The following is an 18,242-nucleotide window of genomic DNA, read 5'->3' as shown; positions in this document are numbered from 1 at the left end:
GAAAACTACCATATATACTTGTTCATAAGCCGAATATTTTGGTAAAAAAGTGACGTATCAAAGAGCGGGGGGGGGGGAAGGGGGGTCGGCTTATAAACGGGTCTACGCCAAAATGTGATGATTTTAAACTCTATGGAATCATTGAATTGAATATCTAATACATTGTCGTTTTGTTTACCTGGAGCGTTTGTAGGCATGGAGCCCCTCAGCTCCCATTGGCTGGGAATGGCGAACCACGGCCACAGGGAGCTGAGGGGCTCCATGCCTGCACACGCTCCAGGTAAACAAAACGTCCTGACCCGCCAGCAGCTTACCCTGACGGCCAGGAGCCAAAGTTTGCCAACCCCTGAAATATAGGGTCAGCTTATGAAAGGGTCATACAGTTTTTGCTATTTTTACCTAACCATCTTGGGGAGTCGGCTTATAAACGAACGGGCTAATGAACGAGTATATACGGTACTTCTTCCTGGTGATATTTACAAGAGATTAGGCTTAAAACTTCTTTGCTCCACCTGGTAGCAAGCAATTATTCCAAATCTTCCATGCAGGTTTTATATCTGGTCCTCCCAACAGACTAGAAATTCTACTGCATGCAAATAAAAGCCTTCTGCAGGCATGTGTCAATAGATTTTGTATCAAATAGACATTATTGAAAGAAAAAGTCCAACAGTTGTGTTTGATCTATCTTGCTTGGCGAAGTTGGTTTCAGAATATCGAAGTAAAATACACCTTTCAAAAATTCCCCTAATTGCTTGTGTTACAGCATAATGTTCATAAGCACTTTTTGGGTTCTGTATAACTTACCTCAGTACATAGTTGACACAGACAATACACTGAGGTTGTAGGTTGCGTGTATTGTAAATGACAGTTCCTTGAGTCTCCAGCCATACGTATCCACCATGCTTTGCAAGCATTCGGTACTGGCCAGTTACTACTTGACCTTTTGCACACACTATCAAATAGGAGAAAATATAAATAATGTAGCAGCATTATAAGAATGCAATATATAAACATAGCACGCCGCTTAAACCAGTAAGACTGCTTTTGAGTTTTAGTCATGTAACATGGCAGCACTATAATTAAAGCTATTTGCTGGTAAATGTCTGATTATCTTATTTTTTAAGTGTAAATGTTAAAGCCAACATTTTCAAAAGTGGACAATACTTCTGGAGGCTCAATGTGAGAGAGTTCAAGTTAGGTGCCCAAAATCAGTAGCTACTGATTGCATATGTATACTGTATGTAGACTAGTCTAAGGCCAAGCATAGGTGCCTACAGTTAGGCTCCTCAGACCATATTTAGGCATCTAAAGAAGTGGACTGATTTTCAAAAGTGCTGAACACCCATCAGTTGCTTTTTATTCAGGTGTCTATGAACTTAGGAGCCCAACATTAGGTGCCCCCCCCCTTTTTTTTTTAAATCTTAGCCTAAATTGTATATATTTTCCTTCCTCATGCCTTGGAATCTATGACATCAACTCCAGATATACATTCCTGATATATTTTGTTATTGTTGAAAATAAGGAGGCATGGTGTTACTATGCTGACATTGATCTTACAGCAAAAGGGAAAGAAAAGAAAAACATTTTCAAAGCTGTCAAAGTGACATAAATGAAGAATTATTAGTGGTACTGTTTTGTCAGTAAAGAAAATGGAGAGTTGAATTGTTCTGCTTTTCTGGCTGTTTGGCCTATGCAATCATCATTATTTCTCTGTAATATTTCCTTTTAACCTGCCAGTCTCCAGCTAAGACTTAGATGAAGGTCAAACAATGCTTACAGGACAATGTAATACTTCCATGTAACATCCGGGGTCACACAAAAGACAGAATCAAGCTTTGTTTGTACAAAAACATTGTACAAAAAAAGTACAGTTCAGATTTAGAGTTTGATCTGGATGCTTTACAAATACTTGTACATATCTCCTAAATAAGATATCTATGGTACTCAGAGATAGGCAAGATGTTTCAGTGTAGAGTTCTTGGCATTTGAGAATTTAAGTTTTTAGGATGTTTTACTTGGTGTCAATCTTCCATTTTCCTCAAAGCAGCTAATATGGACTGTATCTTCCATTCAAGTAACAGTCTTTCTCCCAGCTGACAATAACTTTCTATCCATGTTAATAATAATATTGCAATCCATACTAGCACATAAGCACTCACCATTGGGTTTAAAGTTTGCACAATCAGGCCCTTTTGGCAAAATTTCCCCTTTAAGCACCTTTTAATTGTAATAACGTTATTTAATTGCAATTAAACTGATGTACTAAAGGCCAATTGTAGTTGGACTTGATCCTACAGTCTTTGCACAGGGAAAAATCCTATATACGTGGCCATTGTAGAAACTATTGAAGCACAAGTCTTTCCTGCACAACCACAACAGAAGTGGGCCCATTACATTTATGAAATAAAATAAGGGTAGCATACTCAAAGGTATTTAGGTGCCTAACTCCCTTTGATTCCAATGCGGGGTAGGCACTTAAGTATCTTTGTGAACCCCACTATAAGTGTTCGTGGGTCATTTATAGTGTTTCTCTTCCTGTCTCTAAAGTTTTTTTTCCCTAGGAATATTTCATCATCCTTCATTTAATTTATTTAGACTTTTTAAATTTAGACAAAATATAAGATTATTGTTTTTGATTAAATATGTTTTTGATTAAATGTGTGGAACAAAATCAAAAGGTTTTGCCTTTAGTATGTTTCAGAGACTGTTCTGCTCTGCTTGTGAAACATAATTACATTGGCTTCCTAATCATCAGCTCTTCAATAAGAGTCATATTAAGGGCACCTGTTACTTTACAGGAAAGCTTTTTACTGCTTTAATCTTTCCCCCCCTCCCCCAAGCACATCATGTTCTGATACAAAGAGTGGCAGAACGCTTTCTTTGGAGCAACACTATAAATTACTAATGCACTTGAATTTTGTCTTTCAGTTATCTAGCCATATGCCTTCAGTCTGACTTCCAAGTTGTTAGAAAGTTAAAAGCATTTTATTTTAAATACGTTACCAAAATATTACATCTCTATCTCATACAACATTAATTAGATCATCACACTGAAGAATAAACAAAAAATATTATCTTCAGTTACTTTTTGTTGCCTTCAATTGTTGACAAAGCTTTTTTTTAATTGCTGTCATACATTTGAAATAGATGCAAAATATGATACAAGTGACTTGGTCTGTCAAACTTCTATGTACTTCCCATTGACATGTCTCAGATGGCCAGAGCCAGCTCCCCATGGAAGTCAATGGCAAAATTCCAATTGTTTTTAATGGGAAGGCCCTAAATGGAAAGAGTTCTAGAATATTAAGTGTGTGGTTGGAAAATATAGCTTTGCAGTGAATCTTTTGTGCAAAGACAAAGATTTTCATCTCTTCCTCACATAACTGGTAAAAGAGTGGGTATGTTAAACCCTGCAAAATTAAATTCTAATCTTGCATTTGATGACAACCAATTAAGTCTTACACTGTATATGAAGCTATACTTGCAGCCAAGAACACAAACAGTACTACAGTTTAGTTCAGCACAGGGTCATTACCTCATCTGAAAACAACATTACAGTATTGTAAAACTGCAACAAGTGTGTCAGTGGTGTCACCAGTAAATCAGGGGAGTAGTTCTGTTTCCATCTTAAAGGCTCATTTTAGGTCTGTTCATTCAACCTTCAAACTTTTTTCCCCTTCCTCATTATAGTGGTTGATTACCTTCTTGTAATGAAAAATAAATCCTGCTCTAGAACTCGATTCTTTTCTTTGTTTGGTAACATGACATTGTTAGCATTGATGTATTCAGAATCAGTGGGTATATTATAGTGTGATTATACTTGTCTCCTGTAGAAAGCATAGTTAGATTAAATAAAATTCGGCTGTCTAATAAATTTAGCATGGAGTTTTATTTTTATTTTGCATTTTGAATTATTACTTTGCAGCTCTGTTAGGAGAAGAATTTTGTGAAGCATTGATCAAAACAGCTAGGAGAATTCTCCAGAAGAAATTGTTTTAACTTTTAAAAAAGGATAATTATGTGTCATCTTATATCTGATCTATTAACATTAGATTACTCAATGTGTGTTAGAAATCACAGAACATAACTCATGAATATCCACCCAGTTTCTCAAAAGGTCACAAGGGCTTCCATGTTCAATGAGGGCCTGCTGGTTCCCAGGTGGCTGATTGTTCATGGCTTGCTATTCATATTGCCCCAGCCATACGGGCTTCTTTAAGAAGTGCCTGGAGGCATTTGCCTCAGCAAGACGCAATGGGCCAAATTTTCTGGTGATGTAAAGTGACATGGCTCTTGTCGAGGTTATTGGAGTTGCACTAATTTACATCACCATAGAATTTGGGCCAATGCCTGTAAAGGGCAGAATGCATCAGCTATGCTAACCTGGGACTAAATACAGTGTATATGCTTCCCCACACAGAGACTGTGGGGCTACTCTTAGTATTATAGGGCCTGATCCTACACATTTATTACTAGATGTAGTGCTCACAGCTGTGAGTAACCCTATAAGGCTGCAGTGGGATTCTTTTTATAAATAACCACTTCTGGGTCTTCCCACTGACTTCAACATGCTTCTGGATTAGGCGCTACAGTGAGGGCTTAAGTGACGCACAGGCTTTATGCTGGCCCTGTGCATGGAGTCGATCTGACCCCGTTAGAACAAGGAGCAGCCTCCACTGGTGGCTTATTTTATTTCCTCTCTGGTGCGATTTCAATATAAACTGTAGATGGTTACTTTTATTGATCTGTGGGATTTAAAAACAACTTAATGCAACATAGCCACCGATTGCTCATGATGCCTCCTAATCAGATATCTCAGAATACATAGCTTGCTTGAGCGGAGACAATATCATTAATTGCTCACCCCTGTAAAAGACCTAATTTGTTTTGGGGAATTCAAAATTTTTAAAAAAAGACAAAACCACATGAATGGATTGACAGCAGCAGGCTAATGGAGAACAAATACAACTGCTTCCTCAAAACATTCTGATTAAAACTAACATTGTTCTGCACCACAGATGATTATCTCTGCTGTCAAACATTCTTATTAATGAACATCTGAGTACTTAACTTATTGGGGATGGCGAGGTCTAGAACCCCTGCTGTTAGGGCTAATGTAACCCCCCCCCCCCTTTCTGGTTATGCAGTTGCCTGCTGAGCCTGATTATTATCGTCTTTAAAAAAGTTAAAATCACTCTGAAAGGGATGTGGAAAAAGATGATTGTGGTCTATCACTGGATGCCCCAACAACATGACTGAGCCTTTCACTGCAAATGCATTTGGTAGACACATGCAGGGCCTTCATTATATTGCTATGAAATGCCAACTCCAATACACAGACAGTCACAAAAAATTCTATATTTATAGATTAGTCAAAAGCCTAATCTTTAGGAGATTAGTGTTAACGGTCACCTTTAACCGAGAAAAATAGAGTTAGAAATTTAAAGTAAGTGCAAAGAGCTAGAAAAGAAATGATGTAGTTAATTTCATCTACCAACAGCTTGTTTTATATTTCAAAGACAGCAATTATGACCTCCAAAAGACAGCTCAGAGTTTTATATACTAATTTGATTATAACTGTATATATTTGTGGTCATTTGGGGAGGGATAGCTCAGTGGTTTGAGCATTGGCCTGCTAAACCCAGGGTTGTGAGTTCAATCCTTGAAGGGGCCACTTGGGGATCTGGGGCAAAATCAGTACTTAGTCCTGCTAGTGAAGGCAGGGGGCTGGACTCAATGACCTTTCAAGGTCCCTTCCATTTCTAGGAGATGGGATATCTCCATTAATTATTATTTATTATTATTTTCCTTGTGGAAACCATAAACTATGGTTGAATTTAGTATTCCAAAATTCATTCATGTGGTTAAATTATACACATGACACTCTTCAAATAGCTCATTATGTCATTTTTAATTTGTATATGGAGCCATCAGCTGCAGCATGTTGGATAGTCTCAGTAAAGTTCCCAACAGCCTGTGAACTGCTGTTAGAAAGCTATAGAACTGGATCGACACTTTGTGAAAATGACTATGACGTAAAAAACACTTACGCAGAGCACACAGGAGATGACACAATGGAACAGAAAAATGGTCCAGCTAGTTCGGCATCCTGTTTGCAAGAGAGGCCATATACAGGAGACACCTAAGCAATTATATCATCTTGGTAGGGTTTTTTCCTGGCCCTCAGCTGGTGCAAACTGTTATATCCTGGAGCATGAGAATTTGGCACCTTTGTATTTCTCTAACCTAGCTAATGTAATGGCATTATTATTTGCATTATAGCAGCAACTAGAAGCCGCAGTCAGGATTCAGGCCTCATTGTATTAAGCACTGCACAAGAAGATCTTACTGTCTAATTTAAGGGAAAAAGTAACAAAAAATAAGGCAGGAGCCAGGGAAGGAAGATGAAGGAAACGGTACTGAGAACACGCAGATAATTTTATTTTTTAATCTTACTAAGCGATGTTTCTCAATAGTATCTTCCATCAGCATAGCCACAGGTTAATTTTATGTCATATAAAATTGTTTTTTTCCCCCTTGTTTTTGCTTGTTTTGCTTGTTTCATTGAAAGCTCCCTTGTTACGATATTATAGGATAAGACAAACAAGAGTGGTAGTCTGCATCTTTTATTTTATATATCTCTAGCATATCTCCTTTCATGTGTGTTTCTCTACTAAATAATCTTTGGTATTTTAAAAATTCGCCTCCTATGGAACTCCCTTACCCCCAATCAATGCTTCATCATATTCTATGACCTCTCATGATCATTTCAAAATGATCATATCAGGAATGAAATGAGATGGTCATAAGCATACACAACATTCACTGTGAAGCATTGATTTATACAATGGCATTATACTTTGTTTCCATATAATTCTTCATCCTTCTGACCACCATTGTCTTTTGAGCAGATGCCAACATTTAGCTGACCATGTCAGGTAATATGGAACCCAACTAAGTATAAAAACAGTTAAAAAAACCCTTCCTCCCAATATATATTACCTTGTATACTGAATGTCATCTTCCGTCTATCTCATTTTATTAGGTCCTGTTGGAGTTTCCCCACAATCTTCCCTACTCTGAATTAACCTAAATATTTCCGTGTTTTTTCCAAGCTATTTGTTTTGGGTGGGGAAAAGAAGTAAAGTGATGGGGACAGGAGGAAAGAGAGAAAGACACTGAACAAGATAACTTAATAGAGCTTTTTCTATTTATTATATTGGACACCTGTGTCTAATACTGATCACTGTGGTATGCCACTATTTACTTCTTGCCATGCTTGAAATTGACCATTTATTCTTATTTATTCCTTCCCAATATTTATTGCTTGCTCTTATCCAGTTTTTCAGCCTCTCAACTGAATCTGGTATCATGAGTTAACTTAGAAAAAAAGGGTGTGTCCTAGAATCAACATCCTGCAAATGGAACTAGTTTTGTTTCTAATTTAGAGTGAAATTCATCTAAAGGGCCAGCCATGGGGCTTCAACGAGACATAGCAAAAGGCCAATGCATCACTTAAGTCTCACTTTGAAGCACTAGTACAATCCCTTTGCATTTCTCTCTCACAGAATACATGCAAGATATACACAAGAACTCAACAACACACCAATGTGCCTTTATGTTTGCAGCTTGTTAGTCAGGTACATGCATACCATGTTTTATGTACAATGAAGGACATATCAACATGACTTACAGTTCTGATGGCTTTTAGTCATATTTTCTGAGTCCATGGCATGATAGAATTCATATGCAGAACGGCCCAGTAGCTCTTCTGGGTGGTACCCAATCAATTCAGTAATTCTTGACCAAGAAAAAAAAGGTTTCATTAGATCTCTCCTACTCCACAATGTCTATATATATTTTAAGTGCTGCCATGAATTTAAGTCCTTATAGCAATAGAGCTGAAACATGATGTCAATTTCTTTTTGGAACATATTAGGAAATAGAGTATTCTTAATAATGATCTGCTGTTACCATACTTAGGGTATATCTACCCTGCCATAAAAGACCCACAGCACAGTCACAGCTGGCCCAGATCAGCTGACTTGGGCTCATACGGCTCGGGCTATAAAACTGCAGCATAGATGTTCAGGCTCAGGCTTGGCCTTGGAGATCCTTCCCCCTTATCAGGTCTCACAGCCTTGGCTCCAGCCTGAGCCGGAATGTCTACACTGCTACCTTTAGCCCTGCAGCCTGAGCTCCCTGAGCCTGAGACAGCTGACGTAGGCTCTGAGATGCGGTGCCATGTTTTAATCACAGTGTAAACATACCCTTTGAAGACTTTTATCATTCATTTCTATAGTTGATTATTATGGCAGCCATTAAAACACTATTTCTCCCCAATAGTTCCATAACAGTTGGAAAACTCACTACAGGCAAATCATTGCTTACAAGTGGTCTCATTGTCTATTACTCCAGATGGGCCTGATCCTCCACTCCTCCTCACCAGGAGCAGTGTGTGCAAAGAATAGAAGGTCCTGCCCTCTGGCTATCTACTCTGCTTATATCATTCTTATGGTTTTGACTTTAAAAACTGAACTGTAGCAAGGGATTAGCTCATTGCTTTTGGTATTTCATTTATCAAAGCAAAATACACAGTAAACTAATGCCAGGAGAGATAGCAAGATTTTAAAGAAATCAGCTGCTCTGCTTATTCAGTAATGTTTCTCAACAAAAAATCCATGAGGATTTTTGGACTGTGTTACTTGGATCAGGAATCCACAAACTACCCAGGGTTTACACAGATAGAATTGTGAAAGTCTGATCTCAAAAATCAGAAGTTTCTTAAAGGACCTAAGTAAGTATTTAGGAAGGATTTAGCTCGGGATATCAGAGAAATAAAAAAAGTTTTCAAAAGGAGTAGACATACCAAAATAAATATTTACAGGCTGGGGGGGTTAATTTTAAATAAGTGTTTCCTAAATTCAATTTGGAGTGCATGTAACTGTCACATGAAAAATATTCAGGAATTCATCCATTAAAAACAGGAAACAAAGTAAACCTCAGTTAATGAGAAAACACCTATATACATCCAACAGCAAAGTCACATCTACTGCAGAGATTCTAAGGAGCCATTATAATTTATTGTTTCATCCATAATACTCCTGGGTGACTTCTTCTATTCTTTAAACAAACTGCAGTAAAAACTTGGAAATTAACAGACCACAACCAAAAAAAACAATTGACTAACTCCTAGGTTGTCATAAACATTACAAAGCCAGGAAATTCAGACTTCAATGAATACTCAGTCTCCTCTCTCTTCCCGCACGTAATTGCCATTAACATTAATAGTTACAGAGGCCTACAAACAGCACAACAGAGAGCAGAATCAAACTCTCAGTTTTGTATACATGTGCTTAGGAGGAGTTGCTGTTGGTCTGAGTGTTTTTCCAATGCTCTAGGGAAAAGTATGGCCCAAGTCATAAACATCCATAAAATAGGTACACATAAATACTGCAAGAGCCAAGTTAATGTGCAAGGCAGCCACCTGCAAGGCCTCCCCCCAAGCTAGGACCACAAATAAACTATGTGCATTAGTACTGGTTTGATAACTGACACTGCTGAGTCAGATGGTTTACACACATAAACATATGGCCCACATCCCTTGTGACCACTTTATCTTGTCCCAGAAAAATCCATGTGCCAGGATTCTGATTTCAGTTGGGATGACTCTAGATTTACATTGGTGTAAATAGGATCAGGTCTGGCTCCTTTGTGGGGAGCCTACAGAGCTGTTTGTCCACAGATCTGGGGGATCCATGATTGGGGTGGATAACTTGTGCCCTGCACCCCCCTTGCTAATCATGGATATCCTGGTGAGTGCATATGGAAAGTGGTCTGCCAGAATTTGGCCCTGTAATTGCCACCCCATACACAGGATAAGCAATTCATCCTGTTCTATGAATACACAAGTAGCCACCAATGCATTGATTCTGCTTGTTGTCAATCACATTTCTTCAAATATGTCAGAGTGGTGTGGGTTTGAAAAACATTGTTTTCTATTAATTTGCTTAGTCAGTCAACAAATACAGCATTCCAACCCCAACATTAAAAAATCATGAGTTAGGTCCCCCCAAAATTATGAGAGAGGCTTAAGAATATGATGATTTTAAAATAATACATTTGGGGTTCTTTTAGTTTGCCTTCTGGTTTCTGAGCCTTCACGTTGTACTTGGGTCGTGTTTTCAAGCTTTCCTCTGCAACTAGGGGCTGGTCCACACTAACCCCCCACTTCGAACTAAGATACGCAACTTCAGCTACGTGAATAACGTAGCTGAAGTCGAAGTATCTTAGTTTGAACTTACCGCGGGTCCACACGCGGCAGGCAGGCTCCCTCTCGCGGAGCAGGAGTACCGGCATCGACGGCGAGCATTTCCGGGATCGATCCGGGATTGATTTATCGTGTCTAGACAAGACGCGATAAATCGATCCCAGAAGATCGATTGCTTACCGCCGGACCTGGAGGTAAGTATAGACGTACCCTAGGAGGACTAGAAGTTTCCTTTTTAATTAAAGCTGAAATTCTCACAGGAGTCAGGGCTTTAAATAGAATTCCAAATATCATGAGACTCACAAAATGTAACTATTAATGCTGCAAATAGGTTATATAAATAAAAACAATAATCCAAGTCTGCTCTGTCTTCAATGGAGATGCGTTGGCATAACTGGCCACAGAATTTGGCCATGTGCACTAATTTGAACGTGTAATCCTTAAAAATTTTGAATCACTGGTACAGAATCAGTAAACAGCCTAGGTGGGATTGCAACCCCATCACCTGGGGCAAGTTTTTAAAATTCAGAGAGTTTGGGATTTAACCCTAGTCTTCAAAAATGGATTTAGAGACAGGAGGGGAAAGAAATAAAGTTTATCAGTAAAGCAAGGGACAGACACCAATCTCAATTATGCCAGTGTAAATAAAAAATTCCTCCATCATCTTGAATTGAGTTACACCAGAGAAATTGACATGAGAGTCCCTGGTGCTGTAGTAATGCATAATTTTATCTGCAATTCAAACATGGCATTTTTAGCTAGCTGCATGCTCGTTCTGTGGATTTTAATCCCCTAACTCCTCTTTCAATCTGTTTCAAGCTAACTTCTTCATTACAAAAATACCCTTCTTGTAGTTTCATGTTACAGCACTACCTCTTGTAAGTATGAGCCTCCAGTGATGATGTCAAATAGAATTAGATCAAATGTAATCTTTGGATTAACTGTTGTGTCTCTGGCAACGGGTGTGTCAATGTCCTTTTGCTGAGATCAGCTAAAATGTACAAACGATATATTAAAAAAAACTCTCAAGGCTGAGTATCAGAGAACTGCACCCGTGTTGTGAAAGAACAATATTGAACAGAAAAAAATTCTAAACAGCCTAAATCACAGTGAAATATTACTCAAGTATTAAAGTTTTAAAATAGCTACTTTTTAAAATTGGCTAAATCAACTGTACTCCCTTGTTAACTAATCTGTTAACAGTTCTAGGCTTCATTGCATTTCTCTTTAAACCCTGTCCAATACAGTGTGACTATACTTAATTAACAAAATTTGAAGCAGGAGATTTTTCCTTTTTCTCTCCCCTATCAGAAAACTAAAATATGTTAAAAGAGCTTCACAGATATCTTTTTTTTTTTAAAAGTACCATAGTATGCACTACAGAAATTCTGTATCTTCTAGTTGTTACAGGAGTAACCTTTACTTAAAGTTGCAGAACCATTTCATGCATTTTGGGGGCAGGCAGGGGTTGACGCTGATAATTTTCAAAATCTTAAAATGCATAGGCTACAGCCTTTGCAGAATGAAAAAATAGATTAGCCAATTCCATGCCACATTATGCACCAGATGTGATGCCAAGTGTGCCACCAGTGCTGCATCACACACAGCACATAACTCCATTTTAAGTTACTGGGCATTTTGTGAAAGAACATGGTGTGCAGCAAATAGGTTGAATATATGTGTCAAAAACTCTATTGGGGAGCTGCTTTAGTTTAGTTTTTGAGACAAATCCTCCAGTTACTCTGAATAGCTTCCACAGGAATCTCCTTATTGTACAGAATCTCAGATGAACATACAGAGCACAGAGCAAATTGTACAGTAGCAAGCAATTAGTTTGAACCAACCAAACATAAAGGAGGAAAGCATTTTTCTGGAGTGTGATGTGGGAAGGAGGGGGAGAAAAGAAAAATAAAAGGAGAAGATCTGTATGCATGCTCCATGGGACTAATCAATCATTACACAAGAACCAAGAAATCCTATCACTTTGGGTTTGAACACTAGGCAGAAAAATGTTTCTCATTCAAGCTGTGGAATGACTAAATAGCACATTTTATTTTAGTGTACTTTCATCTTTGAGATGAAAAGCGGAGTGAAGCAAGGATGTGTTCTTTCCCCTACACACTTTGGTATCTTCTTCTCAGTACTCTTGAACTGTGAATTTAAGGACATGAAAGATGGAGCGTATCTCCACACAAAATCAGATGGGAAACTCTTCAACCCTGTCCCGACTTAAGTCAAAGGCCAAAGTCAAAAAGGTGCTAATCAGGGAACTTCTATTCACTGATGATGCTGCCCTCGTAGCCCCCGATGAAGATCTGCTACAAGAACTCATGGATCACCTTTCAAGTGCCTGTCAGGCATTTGCTCTTACCATCAGCATTAAGAAACGGTTGTATTAGGACAGGGGGTTCCACAAGATCCTTCAATCACCTTAAATACAAACCAGCTAGAAGTAGTCCAAAAGTTCAGCTATTTAGGTTCTACAGTAACCACCAACCTCTCACTGGATGAAGAACTAAATGTTCGCATTGGAAAGGCTGCCACCACCTTTAGCAGACTAACGAAAAGAGCATGGAACAACTCAAAGTTTACCATCAAGACCAAAATGCTAGTGTACCAAGCTTGGGTCCTCAGCCCCCTCATGTATGGCAGGGAAACTTGGACAACTTATGCTCATCAGGAGAAAAGTTTAAACAGTTTCCACCTACGCTGTTTACACCACACACTCAACATCAAACGGCAAGATAAAGTCACCAATGCAGAAGTTCTTCAAAGGGCAAATTTACCAACTGTGACAGCCCTGCTCAGCCAAAGATGACTGTGCTGGCTGGGCCATCTGAGTAGGTTGGAAGACGGATGTCTATCCCAGGACATGCTATACGGCAGGGATCGGCAACCTTTCAGAAGTGGTGTGCCGAGTCTTCATTTATTCATTCTAATTTAAGGTTTTGCGTGCCAGTAGTGCATTTTAATGTTTTTAGAAGGTCTCTTTCTATAAGTCTATAATATATAACTAAACTATTGTTGTATGTAAAGTAAATAAGGTTTTTAAAATGTTTAAGAAGCTTCATTTAAAATTAAATTAAAATGCAGAGCCCCCTGGACTGGTGGCCAGGACCTGGGCAGTGTGAGTGCCACTGAAAATCAGCTCGCATGCTGCCTTTGGCATGCATGCCAGAGGTTGCCTACCCCTGCTATACAGGGAACTATCAGAGAGAACAAGAACAACAGGATGTCCCAAGCTTCGCTATAAAGACACATGCAAGCGAGATATGAAGAAATGTGGAATTGATCCTGACCGATGGGAAATCTTGGCAAGTGATCGTAACAAGTGGCTCCATCGTCTCCATCAGGGTATCAAAATCCATGACAGGAGCTGGTTCCTACAGCTTGAACAGAAAAGAGCCCATAGGAAGCAAGCTTCTCCCAACCAAGGTGAATAAAAATCAATGATTTTTAAAAAAAATTGGAGTTTTTTTTATTTAAATCGGATTTTTTTGATAAAATGTTTTTTGAAAAAAAGAAACCTATCTAAAGATAATGTATCTTAATTAAAACTATAGCTCAAAGATATCTCATCATGGAATAGGGATTATAAATTCTAATTCTATAATATGAGACAATATATTCATGTAACGTTTAAAAAAAGTTTTGTAAATGAGTTCCAATAGTTCATGGATTAGGAACCCAATCTTATGGGGCTCCAGGGGCTTCTGTATAGATTATTTAGGTTAATCTTTCTATCTACCCAATGGGACTCAGTGCTGAGTCTAGAAGATACCATCAGAGATGTTTAGTTTTGCAGTTCTCAAACTGTGGATTTGTGTCTCCACAGATAACAGGCTTGTTAACAGCAAAAATGTTTTAAAATAAATAAATAATAATATATAGAGGTGAGAAATAACAGATCTCAACCCTATTGTCCCTCTGCAAATTTGTGTACACAAAGTCAATCCCATACCTCTCTCTAAAAGTGCAAAGTTTCAAAAAGTCCAATGAATAGAAGATTGTTGGGGGCGGAATAGATCTGGAGAAGGAGAAGAAGTCTGGAGATAAATGTGAGAAGGGAGGGACAGGCAGTAGAAACAAAAGTGAAACTGTTTGAACAGCATATTCCAGAAGTCTTGAGGTCTTTCTGAGTGTAGCCTTCATTGATTTGAGATCTACCATACCATTCTCTCACTAGAACGGAAAACCTATAATGGCAGCAGGCCATAAAAAGATACCCAGCTTGGGAATATTTTAATGAAGTTCCTCTATCTGTGGATAAGGCAGGCATGCGTGCAAAATGCAAACAGTGCAACAAAAAAATGCAAGGCCTGGTTGCCCGAATGAAACAACATCATGAGACGTGTTCCTTCTCAGGAGGAAGCTGTGTTGAAGATTGTGAAAGGAACATGTCTGAACATGCAGAATCTTCAGGTAAACTTTTTTATTTCATACTTCTTTCTTAAGGACTGCCTGTCTTCCTTCTGAACTATTCTTGAATTCTCAAGTTTGAGCAAAAAATATAGTTGTTACTTTATGGTACTATCATTTTAGATGCAGTTGTGATAAAAAATAAATAGCTGAAATAGGCAGATCTTCCTTTTACAATTTCACCTTTAAAGTAATACTGAGTGTCAGTGAATACAGTGAGTAATACTAAATGAGCAGTACAGGTCTGTCGCATCTTATGCGCATTTAACATGCGCGATTTCAGCTTTACGTGGTCGGCAACAAACAAACAAAACAAAAAAAAGGAGAAAAATAACAATTTTAATACTGTACCTGTAGTGCGGGCGATTCCGTCCGCCATTCAACTCAATGTAATTTTGACTATACGCGGTTTTCGCTTTACGCGCTAACCGCGGAACGGAACCCCCGCGTAAGATGAGACTCGCCTGTATGGTAATAATAATTAAATAACTGCATTGATTTATTTTGTTTAGGAGAATCCATCCTCAACATACAGGATTCTGAAGACTATCCACCTTCAAGATCACCATCATTTTCTATAGTTTCAGAATTATCTGCCAATGATAGTGTTTTAGTCACATCATGTATGTCACATAGCCACAGTATATCACCTGTAGCAAAAAGAAATCTCCATTATCCAGAAACAACCATAGATAAGGTTGTGATAAGATCCAGCAGATTACAAAAAGAGGTAATTGATGAAAAAATTGCCCGGTTTGTTTATGCAATAAACTCTCCTTTCTGTATGATTGAGAACCCACACTTCATTAACATGGTTCAGTCATTAAGACCAGGATACAGTCCACCCAACAGAGCAGATGTTGCAGGCAAATTGCTGGATAAAGTGTATGAAAGAGAAATTTAGCAGTGTGCAAAAGGTCTAGAGGGTAAAATTGTTAACCTGAGTCTTGATGGGTGGAGCAATGTCCACAATGATCCTGTTGTATGTGCTTGTGTGACAACAGAAGAAGGGAATGTCTTCCTTACAGAAACAATTGATATACCAGGAAATGCACATACAGCAGAATACTTACAAGAAGTAGCAGTAAAAGCTATAACAAACTGTGAAAAGAAATTCAAGTGTCTTCTACGGTAGCTTGGTCAGAGACAATGCTGCAAATGTATCCAAGATGAGAAGAAATTATTTAGAAGAAAGTGAAGAGAGTTCCAAGCTAATAACTTATGATTGCAGTGCTCATTTGATGCACCTCCTAGCCAAAGACTTCAGTATTCCAGAAATAAAGGCTAATGTTGTTGAAATTGCAAAATACTTCCATAAGAACCATTTTGCAGTAGCTGCTCTGAAAAAAGTGGGAGGAACCAAGCTAACTCCCAACAAGACATGCGATGGAACTCAGTAGTGGACTGTTTTGAGCACTGTATCAAGAACTGACCTAATCTGATGAGAGTTTGTGAACAAAATCATGAAAAAAATAGATGACACTGTCACAGCCAAAGTTCTCAACATTGGGCTTAAGAGATATGTTGAACACACGCTGAGTACCCTGAAGCCTATTTCTGTAGTCTTGAACAAAATGCAGGGAAATAGCTGTTCGATTGCTGATGGTGTTGAAATTTAGAAGGAACTGAGTGAGATCTTAAAAAGAGAAATATGCAATGACAGAATTAAATTACAAGCATTAAAAAATGAATTATTTAAATCAAATCCACCCTGCTCCCAACCAAGATACATATATTTGTAATAACTGCCAAAGATCATGCAAATCTCAGATTGAACTATTCAGTCACATGAGACACTGCAAACCATGCACTACCAACCAACATAGGCTGCAATTCCCACCATCTCTCGCAGATGAAAGGATGCCAACAATTAACAAAAAATTTGGACAACACTCAGGCTGATACTTGCTTTGTGTTCTTAGTTAACATTTGTATTTCAAAGGTTACAAGGCTGCCAATTAGAGGAATAGTAGTAATTTTAGTTGAGAAGTTATGGGTAGTTGGAAAGCACTTTGCTATCCCTTCTACCTCTTTTAAAATGTAAGTATTTATGGAATTTTTCTTTTGATGGACTGCCTCTTGTGTTTTATGACCTGAATCTTTCTCTCAGTTACATGCAGAGGGCCAGTTTCTGAACTCAGTTATTCTGGTAATAACATATCTCGGAATCCAGTAAAACAACAAAGAGACATGCACTGATCCCCAAGACCAGAAATGTGCCCCAATTGCTATTTTATCAATGTAGTTTTTAGAGCTGTTCTACTCTTTCCTTTTTTAACTGTAGTAAAAACATTGTGGGATACTAGTGACACACAGCAAGGCTTTGTGGTTAAGGCACAATACTGGAAATCAGATGATCTGGGGTCTGTTCCTGGATCTGTCAGTCACAGACTGACTATGTGACCTTAGGTAAGTCGCTTCACCTCTTTGCCATTTAGTAAAATGAATGCATGGAATATTCCCTACCTCAAAGGCTGTTGTGAGGCTAAGTGAACTGTAAAGGGCTGTTTTTATTAAACTGGTCTTGCACCCCATTTTACTTCTTTACAATATATAAAGACAGACAAAGCTTTCTTGATACTTCCCGCTCACCTCCCAATTTTTACCTTAGAACAGTGCATGGAAGAAGCTACTACTGGGCATAAATAAGGATGGCAGTATACAAAGCATATCCCATCCCTACAGCCCCCCTTGTGGTGAGGTGTAATGCTGCAGGTGCACCCCACCTTAATTTCCCCAGTTGGGTCACCAGTAAGTTCACTTTAAAGGATCTGGGCCAAGGGAAGCCAAAACTGACTAACAATAAGTACGACCCCTTTACAAAGGAGAGGGAGCAGCTGTAACAACAGTTCATGGGCCCTTACCTCAGGACCCTGGTCCAGAGCCCCTAAACTTGAAAGTCCACATACAAAGTCTCTGGGCCTGGTCAGGCTAGTCCCCTGGAGTCTAAAACAGCAAGCACAGCCCATTGCAGTATGTACAGCTTCTAGTCCCCTCTCTCCTGCTCAGCTTCCCTGTGACGTTGCACCCCATATTCTTCACAGAAATATCATTATGATATGAATATGGCCTAAGATATATTTTATGCAAGATGTGTCTTGTAAGGTATCATTGGAAAGGTTATGATGTACTGACTGTGATTATCCAATTTGTATGCATGTATCCTTTCTGTATCTAAAGTTAGGAATGCTGACTATGTAACAATTACAACTGTGTGTGTATTTGGGAGACACCCAGCAGACAACCGGCCATCACAGCCTTGATGGGCCATTAGGAAGAAACAGTAAGACTGTGAAGATCTCTCTCCTTCCTGAGAGGCATCCTGGGATGTAGCTGTGACACTACCATGTCAGGTGGTCCTGTCACCTGATACAAAATACCACCTTTGACACTGCTGGTACTTTTCCTCTGTAGGGGGATGGGGATCAAACTACGGTTTCCCACTTTAGGTAAATCCCTTTTAAGACTGGGGAGGGGGTTAATCTGGACTCTCCTCCATTGCCTACCCAAGAAGAAAGACTGCTGAAAGTACCTGGAGGGACAAAGGACCTAA

The 18,242-nt window shown here is 38.8% G+C and overlaps 1 protein-coding gene across 1 annotated transcript in view; it reads right to left on the bottom strand.

The window, feature by feature from the left end:
* Window positions 1-18,242, bottom strand: part of EPAS1 (endothelial PAS domain protein 1) — a 152,310-nt gene that overhangs the window by 18,926 nt on the left and 115,142 nt on the right. The window contains exons 7-8 of the mRNA XM_026652519.2: window positions 7,694-7,800; window positions 805-952 (exon numbers count right to left, since the gene is read on the bottom strand). Coding sequence (XP_026508304.1) covers window positions 805-952; window positions 7,694-7,800 — 255 coding nt within the window. The remainder of the gene's footprint in view (window positions 1-804; window positions 953-7,693; window positions 7,801-18,242) is intronic.

This window comes from Terrapene carolina, unplaced genomic scaffold (assembly GCF_002925995.2).
Source record: "Terrapene carolina triunguis isolate 2854851 unplaced genomic scaffold, T_m_triunguis-2.0 Scaffold120, whole genome shotgun sequence".
NCBI lineage: Eukaryota > Metazoa > Chordata > Testudines > Emydidae > Terrapene > Terrapene triunguis.
This window is presented reverse-complemented; position numbering and strand designations above follow the sequence as displayed.